Source organism: Oryctolagus cuniculus, chromosome 2 (genome assembly GCF_964237555.1).
Source record: "Oryctolagus cuniculus chromosome 2, mOryCun1.1, whole genome shotgun sequence".
Classification (NCBI taxonomy): domain Eukaryota; kingdom Metazoa; phylum Chordata; class Mammalia; order Lagomorpha; family Leporidae; genus Oryctolagus; species Oryctolagus cuniculus.
In genome coordinates, this window is record NC_091433.1 from 179086886 (window position 1) to 179110964 (window position 24079).

At 51.6% G+C, this 24079-nt stretch overlaps 1 protein-coding gene across 2 annotated transcripts in view; it reads right to left on the minus strand.

The window, feature by feature from the left end:
- The window catches only part of KLHL29 (kelch like family member 29), a 283407-nt gene that overhangs the window by 207589 nt on the left and 51739 nt on the right, over positions 1-24079 (minus strand). The window contains exon 2 of one of the 2 annotated variants that reach the window (XM_008254788.4): positions 683-769. The exons of the other annotated variant lie outside the window; for it this stretch is intronic. Coding sequence (XP_008253010.1) covers positions 683-745 — 63 coding nt within the window. The 5' untranslated portion in view covers positions 746-769. The remainder of the gene's footprint in view (positions 1-682; positions 770-24079) is intronic. 2 annotated transcript variants of the gene reach the window in all.

Here is a 24079-nt window from a genome sequence, read left to right on the forward strand (position 1 = left end):
GGGTTCCCCTGTCTAGCCGCTGCTCCGACACCGCCCTTGACTCCAGGTGGGGTGGGTGGGGCATCAGGGTTCATGGCACCTACCCCATCAATGGGGGCTCCTGGATTCAGCTGGACATTTAAATAGGACTCGACTGGGGCCTCAGGGAGCGAGAGACAACAGCAGGCCAGGAGGTGGTGAGGGCGGTGGACAGAAAGCAACAGGCAGATAGGCAGCTGTCTCTCTGGGGCAACACCACCACCGCGTCAACTGCAGAGGGAGCCACACCTGGGCAAGAGTCCGGCTACCTGTGGACCCACAGGGAGTGCCTAGAGACAGAGCACCACCTGTCGGGTTTGGAGAGGCTGTGGGGGCAGGAGGGGCGGCTCCAGGCTGCAGCTGCTACTGCTCAGGGTCTCTCAGGGCCCCCACCCTTGGGCCTCAGCCTCCTGACAGCTTTAAAGAGAAGCGATGAGAAACGTGGCTGCCCCAGATGGGCCGTCAAGCTCGGGGCAGGGGAGGGTCTGTCCTCCACTGGGAAGCAGAGGTTTGCGGATCTGCTCCACCAAGTCTGAATCACCCCTGACCAGAACCCCGGGCCTCTGACACTCCTTGCAGGGCTGGGCTCCGGGTAGGGGGTGAGAGCGTGGAAGCAGGGGTCCCGATGGCGGCTCGGCCATTTAATGAGGGTGGCTGAGCTCACCTGCATTCCCACCGGCGGCCTCCAGGTCCTCGCCTGTGTGACGGGGATGACATCACTGTTCATCCACAGAGGATCTGGGAGCTCACGCTGTCAGTGGAAGGAAGACACTTAGGCCGCAGTCTCTGCTTCCACCACCAGTTCCCCTGCCCCCACCCCCACCCGGATCCAGGCCAAGGGTGGGCGCTTCGAGGGCTCCAGTCCCCCTGTCACCTCACCTTGGAACCCAAGCCCACAGCACCAGCAGCCAGGAACCCCCCTCCCGAGCCTCATTGCTTCCTCGCCAAATAAAAACCCATTTTTTCCGAACAGATCCAAAGTCGGATCTGAGGAAAACAATTGTGAAAGAAAGTCTTTGGAGATTATGGAACTTTTTACCCAGTGATGAGGAGTTAGCCACTTCAAAATAAACCAAGACAGGCTTGCTTCTCCTGCGCCGTCATTACTGGGAATTTCTGTAAGTACCTGGCTTTTCTCCGCCGCCGTAGAAACAGCCAAGGGGCTGAAAATAGCACGAGAGGCTAACTGCTTTCCTGCTCTCTCCCGACGGGTGCGGGGAAGCGGCTCCCGCACACACCTACGGCTCACTGATCTCACCGACCTGCTGCACACAGAAGCAGATCCGAGGAGTCAGGCCAGAGCCCAGCGCAGTGGGCACCACGGTGCCACATCACAGGGCCTCGGGCTGGCACGGCTGGATGTCCCGATGCAGGCGGCGAAACCAGGGGCAAGAGAGGCTGAGTGAGGAGCTCAGAGTGAGGACGAGAACTCCCGGGCCACTGTCCTTTCTCTCAGCCAGACGGCTTCCAGGAAAGTCCCCGAGAAAAGACGGGAAAACTCATCCCGGCCCCAGCTTCCTCCCTGCAGAAAGTCCCTGTCTCCTCCTCTCTCCTGTGAGCGTTAACCCAAATATTCTGCGCTACATCATTTTCCAAGCTCCATGTTTCGAAATCCAAAGACATCTATAAATAATACATACTCATTTATATGTACATTTACAAGATAAAAAAATAACAAGGATACCTGTAGATGTTACGAATACTAATAGCCCACTTAGAGTGCAGCCGGAGCCAATGGCACGGGAACTGCCTGTACCCCGCCGGCGGAACCCCCTGCACTTCCTTCCGAAGCCACTGCACTCCCCGCCTCTCCCCCACGGTCACTTCCAGCCATCTGCTTCTTCTTTGATATGTGGGACTGTGTGGTTTTTTTCCTCTTCAGTTTTATAAGAAACATTTAGCAATGAAGTAGCAAATAAAAATACTACATATCATCTAGAATTCATATAAAATTGTACTTGGCTCTCAGGCAACCAAAGGTTGATAAAAGGAAACACATAGATGCTTCTTAAAGGCCTATTTATATTTTATTACACATTGCACTCCATTGAGAAAATCGAGGAGTTGACGTGGTTCTCTCTGTCAGAAGCCGGCATGGCGAGGATCACCGCGTCCAGAGAATGTTTCTCCCTTGGAACGCAACACACTCGCCTTGCAATTCCCCGGGTGCTGGCAATGCATCAGCCCTTAGGAGGGCAGGGGCTTCTCCACTACCCTTCCCCCTGAGAGTGTACTCTTGGCAATTTCCACAACCCACCCCCTACCCAGCCTCTGGACCCCATTCCATGTTGGGTACCATCTCCCCTAAGACAAATGTTCAAGTCAGCTGGGAGCCAGCAGGGCTGCCCTCTGCCCTGCCACACACCCTCCAGCACAGGTGGCTGATGGACAGGGCTACAGGAGCTCTGCTGGCGAGACAGCAGGGGGTCAGAGGGTGGAGGGACAGCCTGGTGGCAGGGCGTTTGCCAGGTCCTGGAAAATGACAGCACCTGCAGGACCAACAGGGAGCTGCTCAGAAGGGTAACTGCCTCAGTGTGGGTTCCTCCAAGGCAGGCGCTGAAACAAGGGTTGGATGCACGCAGTTCTTTGCGAGCATGAGAAATGGCAGGAGGAACGGTCATCCAGGGCACGGTGATGAGCAGGAAGCTCCTGCAGGCACCCGGGACCCTCCAAGGGGCCGTGCAGCACTGTCCCACTGTGAGATGAGGACAGTACATTTATTCAGCACCTCCTACCCAGCCCTGTGTTTAGGTGCTACCAGGGGTGTTGACTGCCCCACACGTCCAACCTGCCCTGCGGACAGGCAGGGAGGACTACCTTGTCCCCTGTGGCCTGACAGCTGCTTTACCACTGGAAGCTGGGTTTCCATCAGTGCCTGCATGTCCCTGGGGACTGTGGGGATTGTGGTGTCAGCACCTGCTTGGCAGTCGCTTTGTTCTCTGGGATCCAGCCCTTGAGAGCGAGAGGGGTAAGCAGGCGCGGCTGGCAGCCATGGGAGACCTCGCGTTTGCTCATCCCCAGCAGATGCTGGGTTGGATGTGTCTGCCACAGGATCATCTGCTACCTGCCGGCCGTGCGACAGCCGTGTATGAAAAATAACTTTGAGGCGCAAATTAAGTGTTCTGTCTGCAAGCAGCCTGTTTAGATGACGAAGAACTGCAGTTGACAAATCTATTAAAATTACACATAAATTATCTAAGAGCACATAGATACCGGCTCAGAAGGAGGGCATTGATTATGGGCATTTTAAATGCCGCCCGGATTAAATCATCTTGTCTCACTTGAATGGAGTGATGATAATTAAGAGACGAGGTGGGAAAAAAGAAATTAAACCTGTCACCTCCCTGACCAATAGAAGCCTTCAGACTTTTGGTTTTTCAGGATGACAAAGCCATAAAGCACAGATACTTCTGCACGAAGCCAGGAGTCCCTCGCCACGTGGGCTGGAGGGTGTGAGAGGCCTCAGCTTCTCTCATCAGCACGAGGATTGGAGGCAAGCGATTTCTGTGGATGGCGATTCCAGAAAGCTTGGGCAGGAGAGTAGGGGCATGAGACGGGTCAGTGGGGAAAGACGCCAGGGATTGCTCTACATGGACAGGTGGCCCCTGGGAGGCACGGAGCAGCAGACGCGTCTCCGGGTTGTCCCAGCTGGCAGCTGGGCGTCGCGGAGGTGGGAGTTATTTCCTCCAACTCCCGTTCCATTGCTGGTGGCAGGAAATGAACCCTGAGCAGCTAGCAAAGACAGGGAGGACTCTGGGATGGGAGTCTACAGCAAGTATGAGCACTCTTGCTGGAGACTCCGAACCTCTGATTGCTTGGATGGGATTCAATCTGCCACTCTGAAAAGTCTAACATAAACAGACGACCTCCCCCAGCCCCACACAATCACTGAATAATATTATAATCATTTCGCATGGAAATTGTGTTATTTCCCTGATGGAAGCACAGGCTCTGAGCCTCTCAGGGGTTCACCTGCTACACTGCTTTTCAAAGTATGCAGGAGCAGGTTCCAATTATCTGAAAAAAAAAAAAAAATTAAAACAGCAACGGCGCAATACGTAGTGTGATCCGCATGGGGAGAATACACATTTTCCAGGACAGGCACCTTGATTAGGGTCTGTGATTGTTAAACACATTTCAGGTAATATAGTGATAATGGACATTAATAGCAGCAATAGTGCCGGAGTACGGAAGTACAATCGCGTCTGATTATATTACTCGCCTTTTGTGGAGCACCGTGTGTATTTCCCAACGACTCCCTGCTCATTAATGGACACAAAAGCCCAGCGGTGAGTGGGCAGAAAGGTGCTCAGAAGGGGATTTCGGTTCAGGGTGTTGGGGAAGACAGACAGATGCTGGCCAGAGTTCTCAGCACCCTCCTCAGCCCTCTGCCTGCGTTCCCAGACACTGGCTGCTACACAGCCCAGCAGAGGCTGTCCCCAGGTGTGATACACGCGAACAAGCTGTGAGGTTTAAAAGGAGAATGTTACACATCAAAGTTTTTTCCCTATGCCCAAAATGGATGGTCATTTCCATGAAATCCTCTATAATTCCCCCCCGAAAGAGTATTGCTTCATTTTCAATATATCCCATATACCCATTGATAGATTCTCCAGCAGCGGAAGAGACACAGTGATTCATTTAGCTAACGCACACACAGTAATTATTTGGGGGATTATGGCTGGACAATTTTAGCGTTCTGAGGTTGTTGCTGTAAGCAGACTTTTAAAGATCATTTTGAAAAGCGCTGCAGCAAATGGCTGATTGCTGTAAGAGACTGTGATTAGTCATTTGTAACACAAACGAAAAGAAAAATTTAAAAAGCAAAAAAACCAAAGCAAAAAAGACCACGTTGGCGTATGGGAATTCGGATCTGTGGCATGGGATAAAATTTTCAGGAAAGGCTGATCCTGGGGTTCAAAAAGTGACATCTCGTGAAAGCTTGGATGGCAGTGAGGGCCAGGAGGCTCCGGGTGGCTGTCAGAGGACCCTGAAAAGCTATGCAGGGCCGGGGGTGGGGGGGACACAACACCCTGCTGGGAGGCTGCGCACCACAGGCGGGAGAGAGCCACAGGCACCAGGAGGGTGGTGCAGGAAAATGGAATTCAAAGGTGAACGCGTTTTCCTGTAAAACATCTTTGAGCTCCGAGCATACAAGGGGTGTTCAACAAGTTCATGGAAAATGTGTTACAGAAAACCTGGATTTCGTTATCTTTGCACTCAAACTTATCTCTAAAAAATATTTTTTCAATTAAAAAAATTTGGGGGAGGCAGATTTAGAGAGAGGGAGAGAGAGGGAGAGAGAGAGAGGGAGAGAGAGGAAGAGAGAGGTCAATTTTCCATTTCCCATCTTCCGGTTCACTCCCCAAATGTTTGCAACAGCCAGGGCTAGGCCAAGGCTGAAGCCAGGAGCCGGGAACTCTGCCAGGGCCTCCCTCGTGGGTGGCAGGGCCTCAAGGACTTGAGCTACTGTAGCTGCCCCCCAGGTGCACGTCAGCTGGAATCAGGCCCTGGAGCTGGAACTGGAACCCAGGCACACTGATGGAATGTGGGGATGTAAAGTGGCCATCTTGGCTGCTGTGCCAAATGCCTGCCCTGCTTATAATCCCCTTTTCTTCTTTCCAAGGTAACTTTTTCTATACTTTGTGACTTCATACATGTATAGCAAATTTGTTAAATATTATGAGCAAACAGCTTTTGGTTACATCTGCATTCCACAAAAGTTTACATATTCAGGTTGGCTTAACATTTGGAGGGGGGGGCATTTTCTTTGGGAAAGTGGGGGGACTGCCTAATATTTAGGCTTAAAAACATGATCTTAGTACTAGAGGTGGGAATTCATCCCCAAATCAGAGCCATGAGGGGCACTACAGGGCCTTTGGTCCAACCGTCCATTTTGCAGATGGGAAAACTGAACCCAGAGAAAGCCCTGTGCCACCAGACACTACAGAAGAGAGACACAGAAGGCAGCCTAGAAATTAGAGCTGACTCCTGCCACGGACTCCCCAGCGACACACGCCAAGGCCTGGGGCCTTTCTTCCATCGGGTGGGGAAAATTTGAGGCTGGAAATTTATCACAGGTGACAAACCAAATCAAAGGACCCCGGGCTGTGCCGGCCTTGGCTGCCTCTTCTCCAGGAGGAATCTCCTCAGCACAGATGAGGAGCAGCCCCTGCACCTGCCAGAGCCCTGCCACCGCTTAGAAAACCTTAGGACTCACTGACGTAAAAGCCAACGTGAATATGAAAAGATGCCTTGGCTCCTCCTTCCACATGGGAGCAGCGCAGCAATGGACTGGATGGGAGTCCTCCCTCTGCCCCACTCGTCAATCACCACATAGGCCCCCTCCCCTGCCTCCGGCCAGCTGGGTCTCAGGTGAGACTCTGGGCCCACCTGCTAGCCTCTGTCTCTGGCTCCTCAGGGCCCAAGACTGGTGGGTCCTGGAGGAGATGGACTGGGGCAGGCACATCCAACCTGGCTTCCTAACAGAGGAGGGAGCTGTTCTACTAAACCCTGGGAGGCAGGATCTGTGCTGTGACCTCGGGTGCTGAGACTATTCGACATTGTCCGCATCCTGTGAAGTCGCCTTCTCCCTCCAGGAAAGATGCAGAAGAAGGGGTGCGTGTGGCGGTGCAGGGCTGAGGTGTCCTTCGGGAGGAGAGAGTGGCCCACGAGGTGGGCGATCCCGGGAGGTCACCAAGTCCACCAGGATGCCTCACTGCCTTGGGCTTCTCTCAAGCGCGCCTCTGCCGGTACACGCATTTCCCCGTTGATGGGGGCATTCCGGCTGCAGAGAGCCTAAAAGCATCGAGAGCTAAGTGAGCACTCCCAACCACAAAGAACAAAAGCACAAGGCCACACTGTTTAAGGCTGGAAGCACAGAATTTTTGGAGCAGCCGCAGGAAATGCCAGAACACTATAAATTATGAATCAAGACCCTGTGGATGCTTGAATCTGGTCCCGGAGCTGAGGCAGCACAGGCTCTCTCACACTTGCCTATGAGCCCAGCCTGGAGGCAGGTCCTAGCTCCCCCAGTTACCATGCAAGTTCCTCAATCCTTCTGCCTCGGTCTCTTCAGCTGTAAAATGGGAAGAACAGGCTCACTTTTGGCCTAGGGTCGCCGGGAGACTGAATGAGGTGACACAGTAAAGTACTCAAAGGAGTGCCCAAGGTCTCAAGAAACGGTAACGATTCCTGCTTGATCCTGTCTGTCGCTAACATGATCTTCCTAAGACACAAACCTGGGTTCCTCTCATTTGGAATCCTGATGGCTTTCTGACGAAGAGACAAAAGTCAAGCAGCAAAAGCTACCTGGTATGATCTTTTTGACCACAGCCCTAGTCTCCCAATTCCTGCCTTTACCACTCTGAACTGCTGGATGCACCTGAACTTGCACCCTGCTCCCCTCGCACCTCCGTGCCTTTCCACACCTGTGGCCTCCACCTGTTCTGTCTGCCCCTCATCTTCCGCCTGGCCAGCTCCACTGTGTGCATCCAAGTGCCCACACTCTGAGCGCCTGTAGTCACCATATGCACACATTCATCAAGTCACTTGTCACCTATTCATGTTTTGGCCCAGAGAATTCTTTGCTGTGGGGACTGCAGGATGGCGAGCAGCATTTCTGGCTTCCCCCAACCAGATGCCCGTCATACTCCTTCCCCCTAAGTCAAGACAACCACAGATATCTCCAGACATTGCCCAGCGTCCCCCAGGATGAGAAGGGGACAGCACTGCCTCTTACTGAGAACTCCTGTGCTAGCTTCAACTGTAAGTTCTTTGAGCACCTGGTCAGAACTTACTCCTGGTTACATCACTGGGACCCAGTCCAGCACTTGGCAAATAGCAAGTGCCGAGTAAACGCTTGCTGATAAGGAAAGGAGAGAAGGAAATAAAATGAATTCAGGGCTCATAATAAGAACTCCACTCCAAGATGGGACAGGCACATTGAATCAGACAATGAATAAATGAATGAGATGCAGAGAGTAAATATACAGTAGAATAAATTAGTACCTCTCATTTCAATTAGGATTAATGAAAAATAATAAATAAAAAATAATAAATTAAATAAGTACCTCTCATTTCAATTTAGGATTAAAGAAAAATTTCAACCCCATATCTCTTTCCAGCTCCCTGTCCACTGGTCCTGCTGAGCTCTTCCCTAGCAAAGTGTCTGGAAAAGTCTGGAAAAGTCTGGCTAAGGCCACCAGTGATGACCGTGCAGTGTCCACTACACATCTTGTTTGCAAGTCTGGAGGCCTTCAACACAGAGGACTACTCCTTGAACGCAGGGCTGATAACCAGGATCTTCAACAACTGGTGTGGCCTGGACCCTAAGCAACTGTGTCGGGGCCCTGGCCAGGCAGAATGGTCCCTGAGGGCTCCTCGCCAGGCCCTCTGTGCCTGTGCACACAGGCTGAGCACAAGTCATGCTCCAAATGCTTCCTTCCCTGGGCTTCTGCGACGAGACAATAGCCGAGGTCCCTCCTCCTCCCCTGGCCACTGCTTCTCCCTCCACGTTGCAGGACCCCCTCTCTCCCTGGCCACTGAAGAGCAGGGTTCCTTCAGGACGTCTCCCTAGGCACTCCACATGCTGATGACCACCCTCCTATAGCCATCATATTGTCTCCAGCCCTGCCTTTCCTCTGAGCCCCAGATCTGTATGGCTCACCTATTCACCTGCCGCATCTAATCTGACCCCTCAAAGGCAACTCAAGCCTGTCACATCCCTTCTCTGACCTGAACAAGTCAAAGCAGCATGGGCGTCCCCCTGCTCCCTGTCTCAGCGCCTCGCCCACCTGAGTGTGCAACCCCATTCCCGAGAGCCCCGATCCGCACCCAGCCCCACTGCCTGATAGAGCACGTCTCTCGTCTCCATCGACTTCTCTCCAACTCCCCGTCACTTCCTTCTCTTGCAATCGTTCTTTTACTTGGTCTCCCTGAATCCTTACTTGCTCTTTCCCAATCTGTTCTGATGTTGCAGCCAGAGTTTTTTTTTTTTTCTTCAAAATGCAAATCTCATCTTGTTTCTCCTCTGCTTTAAACCTTCCCCATTGGTCTCAGATAAAGATTAGTGGCCCTAAATGGGCCAAAGGCTGACCGCCTCCCTCTCCTGCCTCCTCTTACTCTCTCTATATTCTTCCTTATACTAGACTCACTGGTCTTCTTTCAGTTCCTGGACGTTCCATTTTCATGCCACCGGGCCTTGCCACATGCTGTTTCTTCTCTCTCTCTCTACCTGGTTAATGCTGATTCAGATCCCAACCAGCATCAGTTCTTACGGGAACCTTCCCTGACCTGAGATGATGTCACATCTCCCTGGTTGTAGAGCTATGAGCATAAGTGTTCACAATTATAACTTATACTTGTGATTATATGATTACCGTCTGTCTTCCTCACCTGGAGCATAGCATAGACAGGCCATGTCCACCTTTGTGAACTCTGGGTCTCTAGTCCAGGGGCCAGCGCACCATGGCCTATGGGCCAAGTGCAGTCTGATTCCTGTTTCTGTCAATGAAGTATTTTCAGGACAAAGCCACGCCCATGGGCCGATGCGTTGCTTGCAAGAGTTGAGTCGTCCTGACAGAGATGATATGGCCCTCAAGTCCTTGAATGCTGACCTTAGAGCAAAAGGAGACTGCTCTAGTCTGGAGCACGGTGCTTAGCAGGAAGCAGGCGTCACTTCCTTCTCTTACAATCTGCCACACAGACAAGTGAACTGTCGCTCCCCCTCTTCGTGGAGGAACGACACTAAGCCCTGCCTAGGCTTCATATCCGAGTCACGGCACCATTAAGTCGCTCCCCCTCTTCGTGGAGGAACGACACAGGACCCTGCGCTGTTCTTTCGTCTGCTCGGCCCTCCCCGGGTTTGCTGCTGGTTCTTCCTGGGTTGGCTACTATCCCTTCCACCTCCGTGGAAGGGCAGTTCCCTCTGGCCACATTCCCCACTTCCGCAGGGGAGCGGCACACCGCCGGCCGGCTCTCTGGGGGTTGCACAGGTGTTCCCCTTAGATGTTCCCCTTAGATGTTCCTCGTGCATGCCGTCTCTCTCCTCCTTTATAGTCCTCCTCCGCCAATCCCAACTCGGCTGCCCACACGCCGAGCACGCCGCTCTCCTCCAATCAGGAGCAGCTCCTGCAGCTTGTCAAGTTGGTGAGAGGCAGCTGGGTAGAAGCTGTTTACTCCTCTCCCAGCGCCATATTGTGGGAGAGCAGATGCATAGAATAAGTCTTAATTCCAGTAACAGTCTAGTCCGAATTGCTCCCCACAGTGAACAGGCACGCTGAGGCCATGACCAGCGGATGTGCAGGGCAGCAGTGAGCAACTCCACTGGGCCTTCTCTGTGACAGTGCTGGCCACCGCAGACTGCTCCAGCCCAGGGGACACTGTCGGCAGGTTCCCCTCACCCTCTCTCCCGGGAGCGGGGCTCCTTGACTTTCTTTGGCTTCCCAGAGCACAGGTCACTGCACCTCTGTGGAGTGCAAGAAGGGGGCCTTTCATCTGACCGCAAGGCCCTGGGTGCCAGTGTTGCACATGGCCTGGAAAATTCTCATTGGCCGTCTCACGCCCGCAGGATGCTGCCACCATCCTTGTCACAGCCTGAAAGGAAGCACTGGGAATCCTGGAGTGGCCCCCACCTCAGGGAACGTGGGGATGGGGGGGTGATCCCAGGGGATCCGAAGAAGCTGCACCACAGGATGGGCATCCTGGGTGGGGACGGAGCCAAACCACACCAAACTGGCTCAGTGGTCGAATCAAAGCAGAGGAAGATGAAGAAAAGAACGAATGCCCAGGGATCTCTCTCCCAGGTCCCTGCAGGTCAAAGCCACCACTTCCCACAGGAAAAGCCTGCCTGGACTCTCCATGCTAGCAGCCTAAGACCTGGCCACTCCTCACTCGGGGCCAACTTGAGGTCTGCCGGGCCCATCATCTACAGCCTGCTGTGCCTTGCTCTAGGGCAGGTGCACAGGAAAATGCCTGGGGAAGGCCCTGGGAATGCACCGACAGACACTGGCCCTGCTCCCCTCCGCCCAGGCCTGCTTCTCCGGTGGCCTGCATGACCTCGAGTGACCCTGCTGCCCACCCTCCCGGCAAGGCCCCATCAACACACTTCAAAACAGCCTGGCACACAAGGAACGCAGTACCCAGTGCCCAGCTCATGGGAGACCGGCCTGCAGCTGAATTTTTGAAGTCGAGAAACAGCTCTCCCCGACTCCCCCACTTCTTTTTTTTTTTTTTTTGGCGGGGAAGACTCCAGAACTCTAATACTCATAAATAAGTTGTCAGAAATCCCCACAGCAGCGATCAAGCTGCCTTCGGGCTGCAGCATTCGGTGTGGCAGGCACAGAATCGCAAGGCGAGCGTCTACAGCGAGAGCAAATCGCCAGGAAGCCGCCGGAGCTGGCACGGCCGAGGTTTCCGTTCCTCGCTCGGGGTGCCAGACGCACGCGTCACGTGCGTTACTAGAGGAAGACGTTCAGATGTAAGTCGCGGATGTTTGTTAAGATGTACCGCAAGGAGAAAGAACGCCCGCAAGCAAGGCCCCAACCACCACTCCGCGGCTTCCAGAACAAATCCTGCAGCCGCACCTGCCCGGGGACCCAGCACAGCTCCGGGAGCTCTCAGTGGGTACGGGGTTCTGCGCACGTGGCGCCGTCTCAGCCGTGTTCTGCCACTGCCCGCTCGGTGCTGAGGGCCTGGGGTCTTCCCTACCCCTGCCTGTCCATCTGCTAAAATGGGCTGCAAGCTGGCTGTGTTGTCACGCGGGAATCTACGTAGAAGGGATTTCCTGTGAAACAGGCCCGGTTGGCTGGGGTGGTCTCCTGGGGCTGCCCGCCTTGGACAGTGGGAAAATGTTTTCTCACAGGTCTGGAAGGCCCAAGTCCAAGATCAGTGGGCCAGCAGGACTGGGTCCTTCTGAGGTCTCTCACCTCAGCTTGCGGGCAGCCGCCCTCCCACAGGGTCCGCACGTGGTCTGTCTTCCATGGTCTCTTCTAAGGGCCCTGGTCAGATTGGATTAGAACCCTCCCACAGGCCCTTGTTTAACCTGCACCACCTCTTACAAGGCCCTTTCTCCAAACACAGCCCCACGCCGAGGGCCTGGGGTCAGGACTTCAGCAAAGAGATTTGCGGGAGACACAATTCCGCCCACGCAGGGGCTAGAGAGCGAGCCAAAGGGCAGATGTTTACCACCAAGGGACCCAACCAGCAAAACTGGAGTTTTTACTTCAAGTAGATTTAAAGTGAAAAACATTGTTTTAGACCTGAAGTGTAACTCCAAATTATAATACACAGCATTTATCAAGCATATTTTTAGTTAACCTTTTTTCAGAGTTGTATATATTAGTCCCAAGAGGCCATGGACTGTCTGAGTGGCCCAGTTTTAAGGATGAACCAAAATGCTGCTATCGATTACATAAGAGACTGAAGTTGATTACATAAAGCCCAAGCTGGGCAGCGCCGGCTGCATCTGGCTCCGCCAGAAGGAACCAGGCCCTGGGAGATGCCTTGGTCTTGGTGAATCCCCCAGAAATTTGTATTCAGAGAAAAAACTGATTGCATACAGGACGCAGACCTGAGAAAACATAAATACTCCTCCGTGTCTGTTTCTGCCAGTTCCCAGACGCCACCGAAAGCCCTCAGCTGACGCTGATTGCGAGGCTCGTGGACTTCAATGCTACGTGCCAAGGGGGAGGCTGCGTGGCTGTCTAATTCCCATTCCACACCTGGCCCTGGAGGCACCAAGAGATACAAGGGGTCTTCAAAAAGTACCGGATAAAATGTTTATTAGGAAAAAAACCTATGCATTGATTGCAACTTTTTCTGTACCGAGGTGAACATATAAAATTTGATTTTCCACAAAATTTTCTGAAGTACCCTCATATTTATTGTATGGAATTACAAAAAGACATATTCCAGGGCAGGTGTTGTGGTATAGCAGATTAAGGTACCACTTGGGGTGCCCGCCTCCCATATCAGAGTGCTGGGTTCAAGTCCCAGCTAACCCTGACCATGCACCTGGGAGGCAGCAGATGATGGCTCAAACACGTGCTCTCTGCCACCCACGTGGGAAGCCATGATGTTGCCCCTGTCTCCTGACTTTGGCCTGGCCCAGCCTTCGATGTTGCATGCATTTGGGTAGTGAACAAGCAGATTTCTTTTTCTGCCTCTGAAGTAGATGAAAATAGATAAAAAGGCATCACAAATCAAACCCACAAACACACACCCCATTTTTCCCTGTGGAAGAGGTCTGGGCAGGAGGGCAGACTTGGAAAATGCAAGAACAGAGGGAAAGCAAAAATGATAGCGAGACCTAGCAGAGCGGTGCCAGGCACGAGACGCTGTGCAAATGAAATAACAAAGTCATTATTTCATTTTCTGATATGATTATACAAGGAAACAGCAAAAGCTGACTAAATAACTGCTTTAAATGTATAATCTGCATCATTAAATAAATAACATCAGGATTCTGTATGTACATCAAGGCTATGCAGAACATCGAGGCAGCGCGTTTCATAAAGGGAGGCTGGAGGGGGTTAAATAAAATCTACCCTCTTAAGCGTAACAATACAATTCCTTTAAAAACCATTATTATGTGAAAGAAAGAACACATGTACTACTGTAGCTGGATCTTTTCCTAAGCTCATCCTATAACATAATCCACTAAGTCTCCACCAGGAGTGGCTGGGACAGGAGGGGGTGGGGGGTGGGGGGCTGGAGCTGGGGCAGGAGGAAGGAAACAGCCACAGCATTAACAGCCTAGCCTGAGCCTGAGGATCCTGACTTTTTCCTTGGGCAAGAGGGAGCCAACGCAGGTCCCGAAGCAAGAACTGATTCAATCGTATTTGTGTTTAAGATGACTCAGGGGTTAAAAGCTCCTAATGAAAACATTCGCCATCAACCATCACTGGAAACAAATAGGAAACCATTAGGCATCCAGTAGGCAGGCCTGGTCTCCTAATTTGCCATCTTCAGTGGCCATCAGCCAGCCAGTGGAGCGTGGGTACCCTGTGTAGGGCCCACTGCCACGGCTTCACACGCTGCAAACACCCCCTTGACAGAGAACCTGGCCTCAAACGCGGCTCCCCAAATTCTCGCTGTTAAAGAGTCAACGTGGGTGAAATAAAAAGCGTTGGAGCTTGCCAACTGGAAGCTACCAGCGGGCCTGAATTTTCTTCTTGGAAGAAAAAAAAACCCAAACTGACAAAATACCGAGCCCCTCTTATTTTATGATCCTGCTTTTTAAAAATATTCTCATAAGCTGACCTTTTCAAGGCATTGTCTGGAATGGAAACACGCCGGCCGTAAATTGTGTCTCTCCGGTTTCACTGGAGCAGCGTCGTGGCCAAGAGTCAGGGCCAAGGGCTTCCATTTCTCAACGTGCCTGGAGGGGCCGAGCTCGCTAGGCAGGCAGTGCTGGGGCTGCAGGGCCACCGTCCTCCTGCACCGCGGACAACCGTGCCTGTTCCCCAGGATCCCCCAATGCTGCACCCTGTGCTTATGTTTTCAACAGCACATCGCCATATGCAAGAGGCCCTATCAGCCAAGCCTTGAAGCTTCAGAGAAGTGCTGCATCTCAGCCCCACGCTGGCTACAGCAGTGTTTTCCTGCCACACTGTCCAGGGCAGGGCATTCTGGGGGTAGAAGACTACCTGCCTGATATGACAGCTGACAACGGTGGGGCTGGGGAGGCCGTGCCAGACAATTTCCAGAGCCACGGTCTGGACCCTTGAGTGCACAAAAGAACATGTTGGGCATAAACATTTTAAAAATATTACTTATTTTTTTTTTATGAAACGCACACTCGTATAAAAGGAGACAACAGAGTTCTTGTTCTTCACAAGTTTACATTCTCCCAGGGGAGACGAATCCAGACATGGAAAAAGATAAAAACGCACAAAGAAACGCCAGTCCAGGCATCAACAGGGTGGTTATGCAGAAGCACAGCTCTGGCAGACAGGGCTGTGTGTGTGTGTGTGTGTGTGAGTGTGAGTGTGGTGGTGGTGGTCTGCTCTGGCCTCCTGAGGGGTCTCCCAGCACAGCCCACTCACTCCAGGAGGCGGGGAGCACAGTGCTCCCTAAGAAAGGCAGGCAACAATCCTAGATGCTTTCCTCCATCCACCCTGCGCCTGCTGCAGGCATGTCTGTATCACATGTGTAGTTCACGGTCCTGACACCCGTGTTCCTTGAGCTACGACGGGGTTAGGGACCAGGAAGCCCAGTGCCAGTTGAACATGCACTCGATGCACCGCCTGCCTGTCACCCCAGCCGTGCAGCACCACACGCTGTGGAGCGTCACGTGCTTGCCCTCCTTGAAGGCAGGGCTGCCGGGGCACTGCCAGGGCTCGGCGTGACACGAGAGGATCGGACCGTGTATCGGATTCAAACTCCAGAGAGCCATTAACACTGAATGTGCTTTTGCGCCATTACCAAGCTGAGCTGTCCGGGGGAGAACCATCGTAAGTGGGAGCTCATCTGAGTGAATGCATCACTGTATGTCGCACGTAAGGAGTGGCTCTATAAAGCAGAGCAAGGCGAGAGCGGCCCCCTTCAATGCTTCTCACTCCCCTCCCACTGCAGAGTCAGCGCGCAGAGGGTACAAAGGGTGGCCACCAGCAGGAGCGCACCAGGCGGTTACTGCCTGGAGATGCGCCCAGGGCAGGTGCCACTGGTCTCACCTTCCAGCCCAACAGCAGCCTACAGGCCAGGTGGTCATTTTTCTGGGTCATCAACAAGCCCTTCTGCTCTTCCCACAGTGCGGGGCAGCCCAAGGAGTAAAGTGGGTTAATGTGCCAGCCCCACACCCTACTGCTCCCCACCTGGAGGTCACAAAGGGCCACTCATCTGGGAGTAAGCTGACATCCAGAGCCGCCCACAGGTGGGGTCTCGGAACAGCTGCCTTCCTTGGAAGTGGAAGGAGAAACATTCTTTCTCCCTGCAGGGCTGAACCTCAGAGCCCAGGGCAGACCACTTGGGAATAGGGAGAGGGAGCAGGAGGGGCTGGACTGGGGTGAGCATGCACACGGCACAGGTCCCCGGGGCCCCGGACACAGGCAGCCCGCATGGGAGCGGCTGTGCAAACTGCAGCAACTGTTGCTGAAGGAATGAAAACAGACCCTGAAAGGCCACGGCCAGAAAGATGACAAGAATGTGTATTTATCGGGTCCCAGGCACAGCTTGAAGCCTTTACGTGCGCTAACCCCTCACTCCTGGTGCGAGTGAGCTTGGAACGAGCCACATATGGAAACCAGGAACTAGAAACAGAGCGGTTGAGCTGTTTGCTGAAAGTCACACATCCAGCTGCCTGTGGAGCCGCAATTCAAATCTGGTCAACTGCTTCCCACCTAGTTCATGCAAAGTGAAAGAATCAGTCACACAAAACCACATAGGATTCCATTCATATAAATTGTCCAGAGAAGGGAGAATTATAGAGATAGAAAGTAGATTAGTGGTGACCAGGGTTAGGGACAGGGAGAGATGGGAAACAAATAAATGCTAATGGGTATAGGGTCTCTTTCCCCTCTTTTTCTTAAAATCTTATTATTTTTTATTTATTTGAGAGACAGAGAGGGAGAGCATGTCCGAGTGTATTCCTATCCACTGGTTCACTTCCCAAGTAACCAGAATAGCTGGAACTGGGCTGGGGCTGGAACCAGGAGCTGTGCACTCGATCCACGCCTCCCATGAGGGCGGCAGGAACTCAGTGACTTGAGCTATCATTCCTGCTTCCCAGGGTCTGCATCAGCAGGAAGTTGGAGCCGGAATCAAACCCTGGCACTCCCACAGGGGACACAGGCATCTTAAACACCATTCTAAACACCTGTTGCTTTGGGTTTCTTTTGAAGGTGATGAAAATGTTCTTATATTGGCCATCGTGAGGGTTGCATAGACTTATGAATATACTGAAAACCACTGGGGGCTGGTGCTGTGGAGTAGTAGATAAAGCCACCATCTGCAGTGCCGGCATCCTGTATGGGCGCTAGTTCGAGTCCTGGCTGCTCCACTTCTGATCCAGCTGCCTGCTAATATGTCTGGGAAAGCAGCGTAAGATGACCCAAGTTCCTGCACCCATGAGGCAGACCTGTAAGAAGCTCTTGGCCCCTGGCCTTGGATCATCCCACCTCCAGCTGATGCAGCCATCTTGGGGGTGAACCAGCAGATGGAAGATCTCGATCTCTCTGCCTCTCTCTTTGCTTGGGTTAGAGGCATAGAAGGCTAAGCCCCGGAACCCACACAGCAATCTAAGGCAGACTGTAGTCCCCCCATGGCTATCAAGCAAGACTCGCCATAAATAAAATTGTCTGTTCTTTCAGCTGGCTCAGGTCAGGGCGCAAATAAACAAATAAACCTTAAAAAAAAAAAAACACACTGAATTTTACCCCTTCAGTGGGTGACTTGGGTGGCATATTAGAGAATGACATCCCAATCAAGTTGTTATGATCACTGATATTTTGTTGAAACATGACCCTGCCATCCTGGGGAGTCTTGGGGAGAGAATTCAAGTTTGTTTCCAAGGGAAACGGGAGGAGTCTTCCAGTTTCAGAACTGCTCATCGACTCCCAGGCTGGGAGCCTTGGGGCAGCCCCTCTTGCTCTGCAGAGAAGGGATCAGGCCCCTAAGGATCCAGGATCCAGGTTGCTCAGAGGATCCTGGGCTCATGCTCTATCTCATAGGCCAGCTACTGGACTGCACTGCCAGGGTATTAAATATGAATGAAGAAAACACAACGTTTGCAGGCCAAAACCTAAGCTATAGAAAAACAACCCTGTCCCTTTACATGCTCCAGCGAGGCTGGGAGAACTGTCTGGGACTGGGAGTGGCACCTCACGCCCAGCTACGCAGCGGCACAACCTGAGAAATCCAGCAGAGCCGTGTTCTGTCTCGCCCAGTGGCAAGATGAAAGCTGGAGTACAAGGCTGGAGCTTGAGTCACGATGAACTCGCTTCGTGTTCCCCTACTTGTGCTCTGAATCGTGGAATTGTTTTCCCTGGTATTTGTCACGCTGAGGACACAGGCTTTTTAATTGGCGATCCAGCATGCTGCTTGAGATGTCAAAAGAAGCTCTGTTCAACAGAGACCCCGCGAGTCAATGGCTGTGTCCCTGAGTCAGCCGGGGAGCTCTGGTCTGAGTCAGGCCTGAGACAGCTGAAAGAACAGACACGTTTGTTTATGGCGAGTCTTGCTTGATAGCCATGGGGAGACTACAGTCTGCCTTAGATTGCTGTGTGGGTTCCAGGGGCTTAGCCTTCTACGCCTCTAACCCAAGCAACGAGACGATAAATATGGTACCTAAGGTCCCCTAAGAGGTAAGGATGCTTACACTGATTGCTTAGACGAATGGTCTCCCTATATCTAAGCTTTTTGCCTTATAACTTTATAGTACCCTTTCCAACCGTGGGCCTGAGCATGCCACGTGACTTGTTTTGGGAAAATACGTGTGCATTTCTACTTCCTCCTTCATTCCTCAGGAGCTGCTGTAAGAACACGCTGGTCAGGCTTGTTGGAGGCCGAGAGACCCGGCTACCCAGTTAGAGACCAGCCAGCAGACCCCCAAGCCTGCGAGGATCCAAGCAAGAGGGTGGCGCCATCAAAGCGACCCACAGTTAATGAATGTACCCAGCTGAGAAGTGAAGAACCAGCCAGTCTCTAGACTAGAAGAACAATCCTGTGTGATCATCATTTTAAGTCAATTGGTTTGGGGGTGGCTTGGCATACAGTGCTATTGAATCAACAAGTAACAGGCATACCTAGCTCAGAACTTATATGGGGCTGGCACTGTGGTGCTGTAGGTTAATCCTCTGCCTGTGGCGCCGGCATCCCACATGGGTGCTGGTTCTAGTCCTGGCTGCCCTCTTCCAGTCCAGCTCTCTGCTGTGGCCTGGGAAAGCAGTAGAGGATGGCCCAGGTCCTTGGGCCCCTGTACCCATGTGGAAGACCAGGAGGAGGAGCCTGGCTCCTGGCTTCAGATCGGTGGAGCTCCGGCCGTTGTGGCCATCTGGGGAGTGAACCAACTGAAGGAAGACCTTTCTCTCTGTCTCTCCCTCTCATTGTCTAACTCTCAATTAAATAAATAAAATCTAAAAAAAACAAAACAAACAAACAAAAAAACAAAACCCTGTTAGATGGAGATTGTCAATCCCAGCCCCAGGGGATCCACAGCGTAGCTCTAGAGGCCTCCTTCTATCACACGTGCACATGAGCCAGCAGTGTACCAGGCATGAGTTCACGGTCAGGAGAGAAAGGGCAGTTTATAGAGCTTAGACTTGGCCGCCAGACAACTCGGCTTCAAATCCTGGTTCCACCACCTCCAATGCGGTCTTGGGGAAGTGGATCTGTAGACTGGCTCAGGCAGCATCATCTGGCCTTTTTGGCTTGCTGTGCCTTTCTGTGCTTCAAAGTTGAAGAAGTGATAAGGGCCCGTTGCCTTGTACCTCCAGGTTCTACTGGGAAGATGTGCTTGTATATGACTGGAGAGGCAAGGTGTAGACGGAGAACTGATGCAACTCTGAAGCCAACATTGGTTGTGACTTCTCAGGATACTGCTGACATTGGCACTTCCTGTAGTAGATGATGGATTCCCAACCTTCCTGGCTATGGAATCAGCAATCCAGTTTTGCAGTTTCATGTTGGGAATCATTCCTGGAAGAATCTTGCTTTTCCAGCCCCTTCTAATGATTTCAGAAATTCCCAAGCCCCTCTGCTGATCTTTGCTTAAAAAGCCACAAGTTTCTGCTTCCTGACATCTGAACTGTGATGAATACACTGGTTTTCTTGCCTGTAGAAAGCCAGTGATAGCAACTTCCTCAAAGGTTGTCACCAGGATTTGATTAGATCACCCACACTGAGTATTTAGTGCTGGGCCCAGCATATGGAAAACACTTGAAATCTTCAGACTCGTATAATCAGAAACCTACTGATGTCAGGGCACACAGAGTCGATACACTCTAGGGACTGCCGGGCATGTAGTCAATTCTGATCTGGGGCCCTGTCTTCTAGGATTCATGTTGCTCTGTGGATCTTCTAGGAATGGGGAGGCCCATTTAGCTTACTAAATGGGCTTCAGTATTTTCAAAGTCTTGGTATCATACATTTTCTTTTTCTTTTCTTTTCTTTCTTTCTTTTTTTTTTTTTTTTTTTTTTTTGACAGGCAGAGTGGATAGTGAGAGAGAGAGACAGAGAGACAGAGAGAAAGGTCTTCCTTTTGCCGTTGGTTCACCCTCCAGTGGCTGCCACGGCTGGCACGCTGCGGCCGGTGCACCGCGCTGATCCGATGGCAGGAGCCAGGTGCTTCTCCTGGTCTCCCATGTGGGTGCAGGGCCCAAGCACTCAGGCCATCCTCCACTGCACTCCCAGGCCACAGCAGAGAGCTGGCCTGGAAGAGGGGCAACCGGGACAGAATCCGGCGCCCCGACCGGTACTAGAACCTGGTGTGCTGGCGCCGTTAGGTGGAGGATTAGCCTAGTGAGCCATGGCGCCGGCCATGCATCATACATTTTCACTTACATAGGCACAGGCCATTTCTATGCATGAATTATCTTGACAGTCACTTGGAGGAAAATTTAGGCATCTCAAGCCTCTGTCTTTTTTTTTTTTTCCCATGCCCCAAATCCCTTATCCCAAGGTCTTGGCCCCATATCTGTTTGGAAATTCAGATTATAAATGTCTCGCAGCACCTCAGAATCAGACACAGCAATATTTCTACAGCAAAAGATATAAACATTCACATTTACTGGAATAAATAAGGACTAAATATGGCCTCGTGTCAGTTTAGGTTAGGTCTTGTTTTCAAATGATTTCCTGTTTCCAGAGCTTTTTATAAGCCAGAATTTTTGGCTAAGGGACATGGCCCTTCAGATAAGAAATAATGACAGGACAACAGTCCAAGTACCCAGATCAATGGGAGCACAGTCAGCTGTGAAGGTCAACTGGCCCAAGCCAGCACCGTCACCAGCGTTCGGGAGATGTGGCGACTGATCAGTGACAAGGAACTTTTCATATTTGCAATGTGCTTGTCTCAGTGCAATGAATGCAGCAACTGCCCGAGCAGTGAGGAAGGTGGAGTAGGATTTATGAAGCAGAACAGCCAAGACCAGCTCAGCCACTACAGGCACAAGGAAGGCACAGAGCAAACGGGATTCCCAGGAACAAGGCAGCCAGGGCTTCCCAGGGGGTGGTGTGGCCCATACATGGGTTAACAGGGCAGCTGGATCCCAGGAGAAGTACCACGAAGGGGAAGGAGACACACAGCGTGCAGAACCAGTGACTGGGTGGGCTGCAGTGAATGCCAGCAGGAAGGTCTGAGTTTGGTTCCAGGGTGTCACAGCATCTACTCCAGCACACGCCCGAGATGGCAGAGATGAGTCAACACACAGATGTGTCCAACAAATTCAAACATGCTGGCCTCAAGCTGACTGTGGTCATGAAAACATTCGTCTGAACCTGTATTCGCTTTCTAATCCTGCATTTATTCCTATCTGATCTACAATTATCAGCTGTAAAGACTGAAAGCTGCCTGACCTGGGAGCAAAGGTGTTTTTCTGCATTGAGCAAAGTCGTCCAAGAGAAGCTCCTTTGAAGAGTGTGGTAGAGCTCGGCTGAACCCAAGGGCTGGGCCTTGTGCACACATCTCTGCAAGGCGTGCAAGGCAGAGCCGTCAATCTGCCGCCATCCCCTTCCTTCCCTGCCTCCTCCTTCAAGAATATGTCTCCCTACTCCAAAACAGCTTGCAAAGATGCATATAATTTTAAAAAGTTTAGGGGGAGGGAGTTAAACAGGAAATCAGGGTAAATACACAGGAAAAAATAAAACAGATAAATAAACAGATAAACCAGGAATGAGAGAAGGATCCAGTGAATTCTCAGTACTCTTGAGTTTCACAGGGTTTTCTCTGGGCACATCACTGAGTGTCTAACCTTGGCCTCTCACTACAGTGTTCAGTTCCATGGGGAGTCGAAATAGTACATTCTGGTTCTGGGTACCCTGGGAGTCCAGCGTGACCCGGAAGGAGATGTGAGCATCTACCTCTGAGGAGGAGATACGTTGGCTGTCCCCAGACCCCGCCCTAAAACACTGCTGCCCTTAATGAAGTGATTGGTAGGATCTGGGTTACAGGATCTGATGACACCATGCCAATCACAGATCTGAAAGTCCAGACGGTAGCTATTCTATACTGCAGGCTATGTGTCCAGTCACAGGTTTCCCCACCTGGGGCTGGGCTGGCTCTGCACTATGGAAGAATATGATAGGGACATGCTGTCCCTGCACCCAGACTGGATCACAGTGATCTTCAAGAATCTTTTTGGTCTGGGTGCCAGTGTGGTAGTGCAGATTAAGCCACTACTTGCAACAGAGGCATCTCATGTTGGAGTGCCGGTTCAAGTTCTGGCTGTTCTGCTTCCAATCCAGCTCCCTGCTAATGTGCCTGGGGAAGCAGTGGAAGATGCTACCCATGTGGGAGACCAGGATGGAGTTCCGCATTCCTGGTTTCAGCCTGGCCCAAACCCAGCCGTTGTGGCCATATGGGGAGTGAACAGTGGATGGCAGATCTGTCTCTTCCCCTCTCTTTCTAACTCTGTCCTTCAAATAAATAATGAAAATTTAATAAATTCTTAAAAAATTAAGCATCTCAGGTCTAGAAGATCAATGGGACAGAGCAGAAAGTTGACCAACAGAGCCAAGCACAGGTGGAAATTTGGTATATGATGAAGTTGGCATCTCAGACCTTTGGGGGAAGGGTGGATGGCTTCTCGCGAAAAACAAAATTGAAACCCTATCGTACACCATTCACCAGAATAAACTCCAATGGATTGACTCTCTAAACAGACACGAGACTATACACGTGCCAGGAGAAGGCATGGGTGAGTGCCTGGGTGAGCTGGCAGCAGAATGCCTTTCCAGCTATGACTTGGAGCAGAAGACGGATAAATCTGTCTCTGTAAAAATACAGTGAGATGAACGCATGGCAAAGGCACACGCAGGAAAGTCAAAAGACAAATGACAAAACTAAGAAAGGAAACCATTTGCAACTGATGTAACAAAGATCTAATCTAATCTTAGAAAAAGCTCTTCTAATTGAGAAGAAAAGGCCCAAAGCATGACAGAAAAATGAACAAAAGATGTATATGTTGTACAGAAAGAGAAACAGAAATGGCCTTTTGGCCTATGGGGAAAAATGCACAACTTTACTCATAATACGATAAATATAAATTACAACTAAGGCGAAATGCCATTTCTCACTCATCACACTGGCAAAGAGCCACAGTTTTGCAAGCATTCTGCGGCTCGGGCTGTGGAGACACAGGCACTGTCACACGTTCCCCGGGGAGGGGGATGCATGATGGCGCAACCCTCAGAGAGGAGAATTAGGCAGCGCCTGACAAAGCTGCATCCATCTTTATCTTTTGACCCACCCTTCCCACTTGAAGATGCACCTTCACCTACATACAACGAGATGCACTGGAGACCGCTCGCTGCAGAACTGTCGGTAAAAGGAGGGACTGGAACAACTCAAGAGCGCCCTGGCCTGGTCTATATGTACAAGGAAAGAGAGCAGCCTTGCGGGCAGGGTCGGGCGAGATTCCAAAGCTGCCCGGAAAAGTGGACAGTGTTGGATAAAGAAAAGCACACACAGGGGCCTTTACCAACCTTGTGGAAAAGCTCAAAGCGGCAGGTGCTCGGTGCAGTGTGAAGATGCTGCTTGGGAAGTCCACATGCCACGTCAGAGTGTGGATGTTCAAGTCTCTGCTCTCAATGTGCTTCCTACAGCACATACCCTGGGAGGCAGCAGGGATGGCTCAAGCAGCTGGGTCTCTGACACCCACTGGCGGGAGACCTGGGCTAACTTCACAGATCCGGGCTTTGGCCTGGCCCAGCCCTAGCTGTTGCAGACATTTGGGGGAATCAATCAGTGGATGGAAAGACCTCTGTCTGTGTCTCTCTGCCTTTCAAATAAACTGAAAATAAACCAATATAAAAAAAAAAAAAAAAAGAGAGAACTTTTTTTGGTACAAAAAAATTTGTTAATACATGCATAATTTTTTTCATAATATGCATTTTCCATGAACTT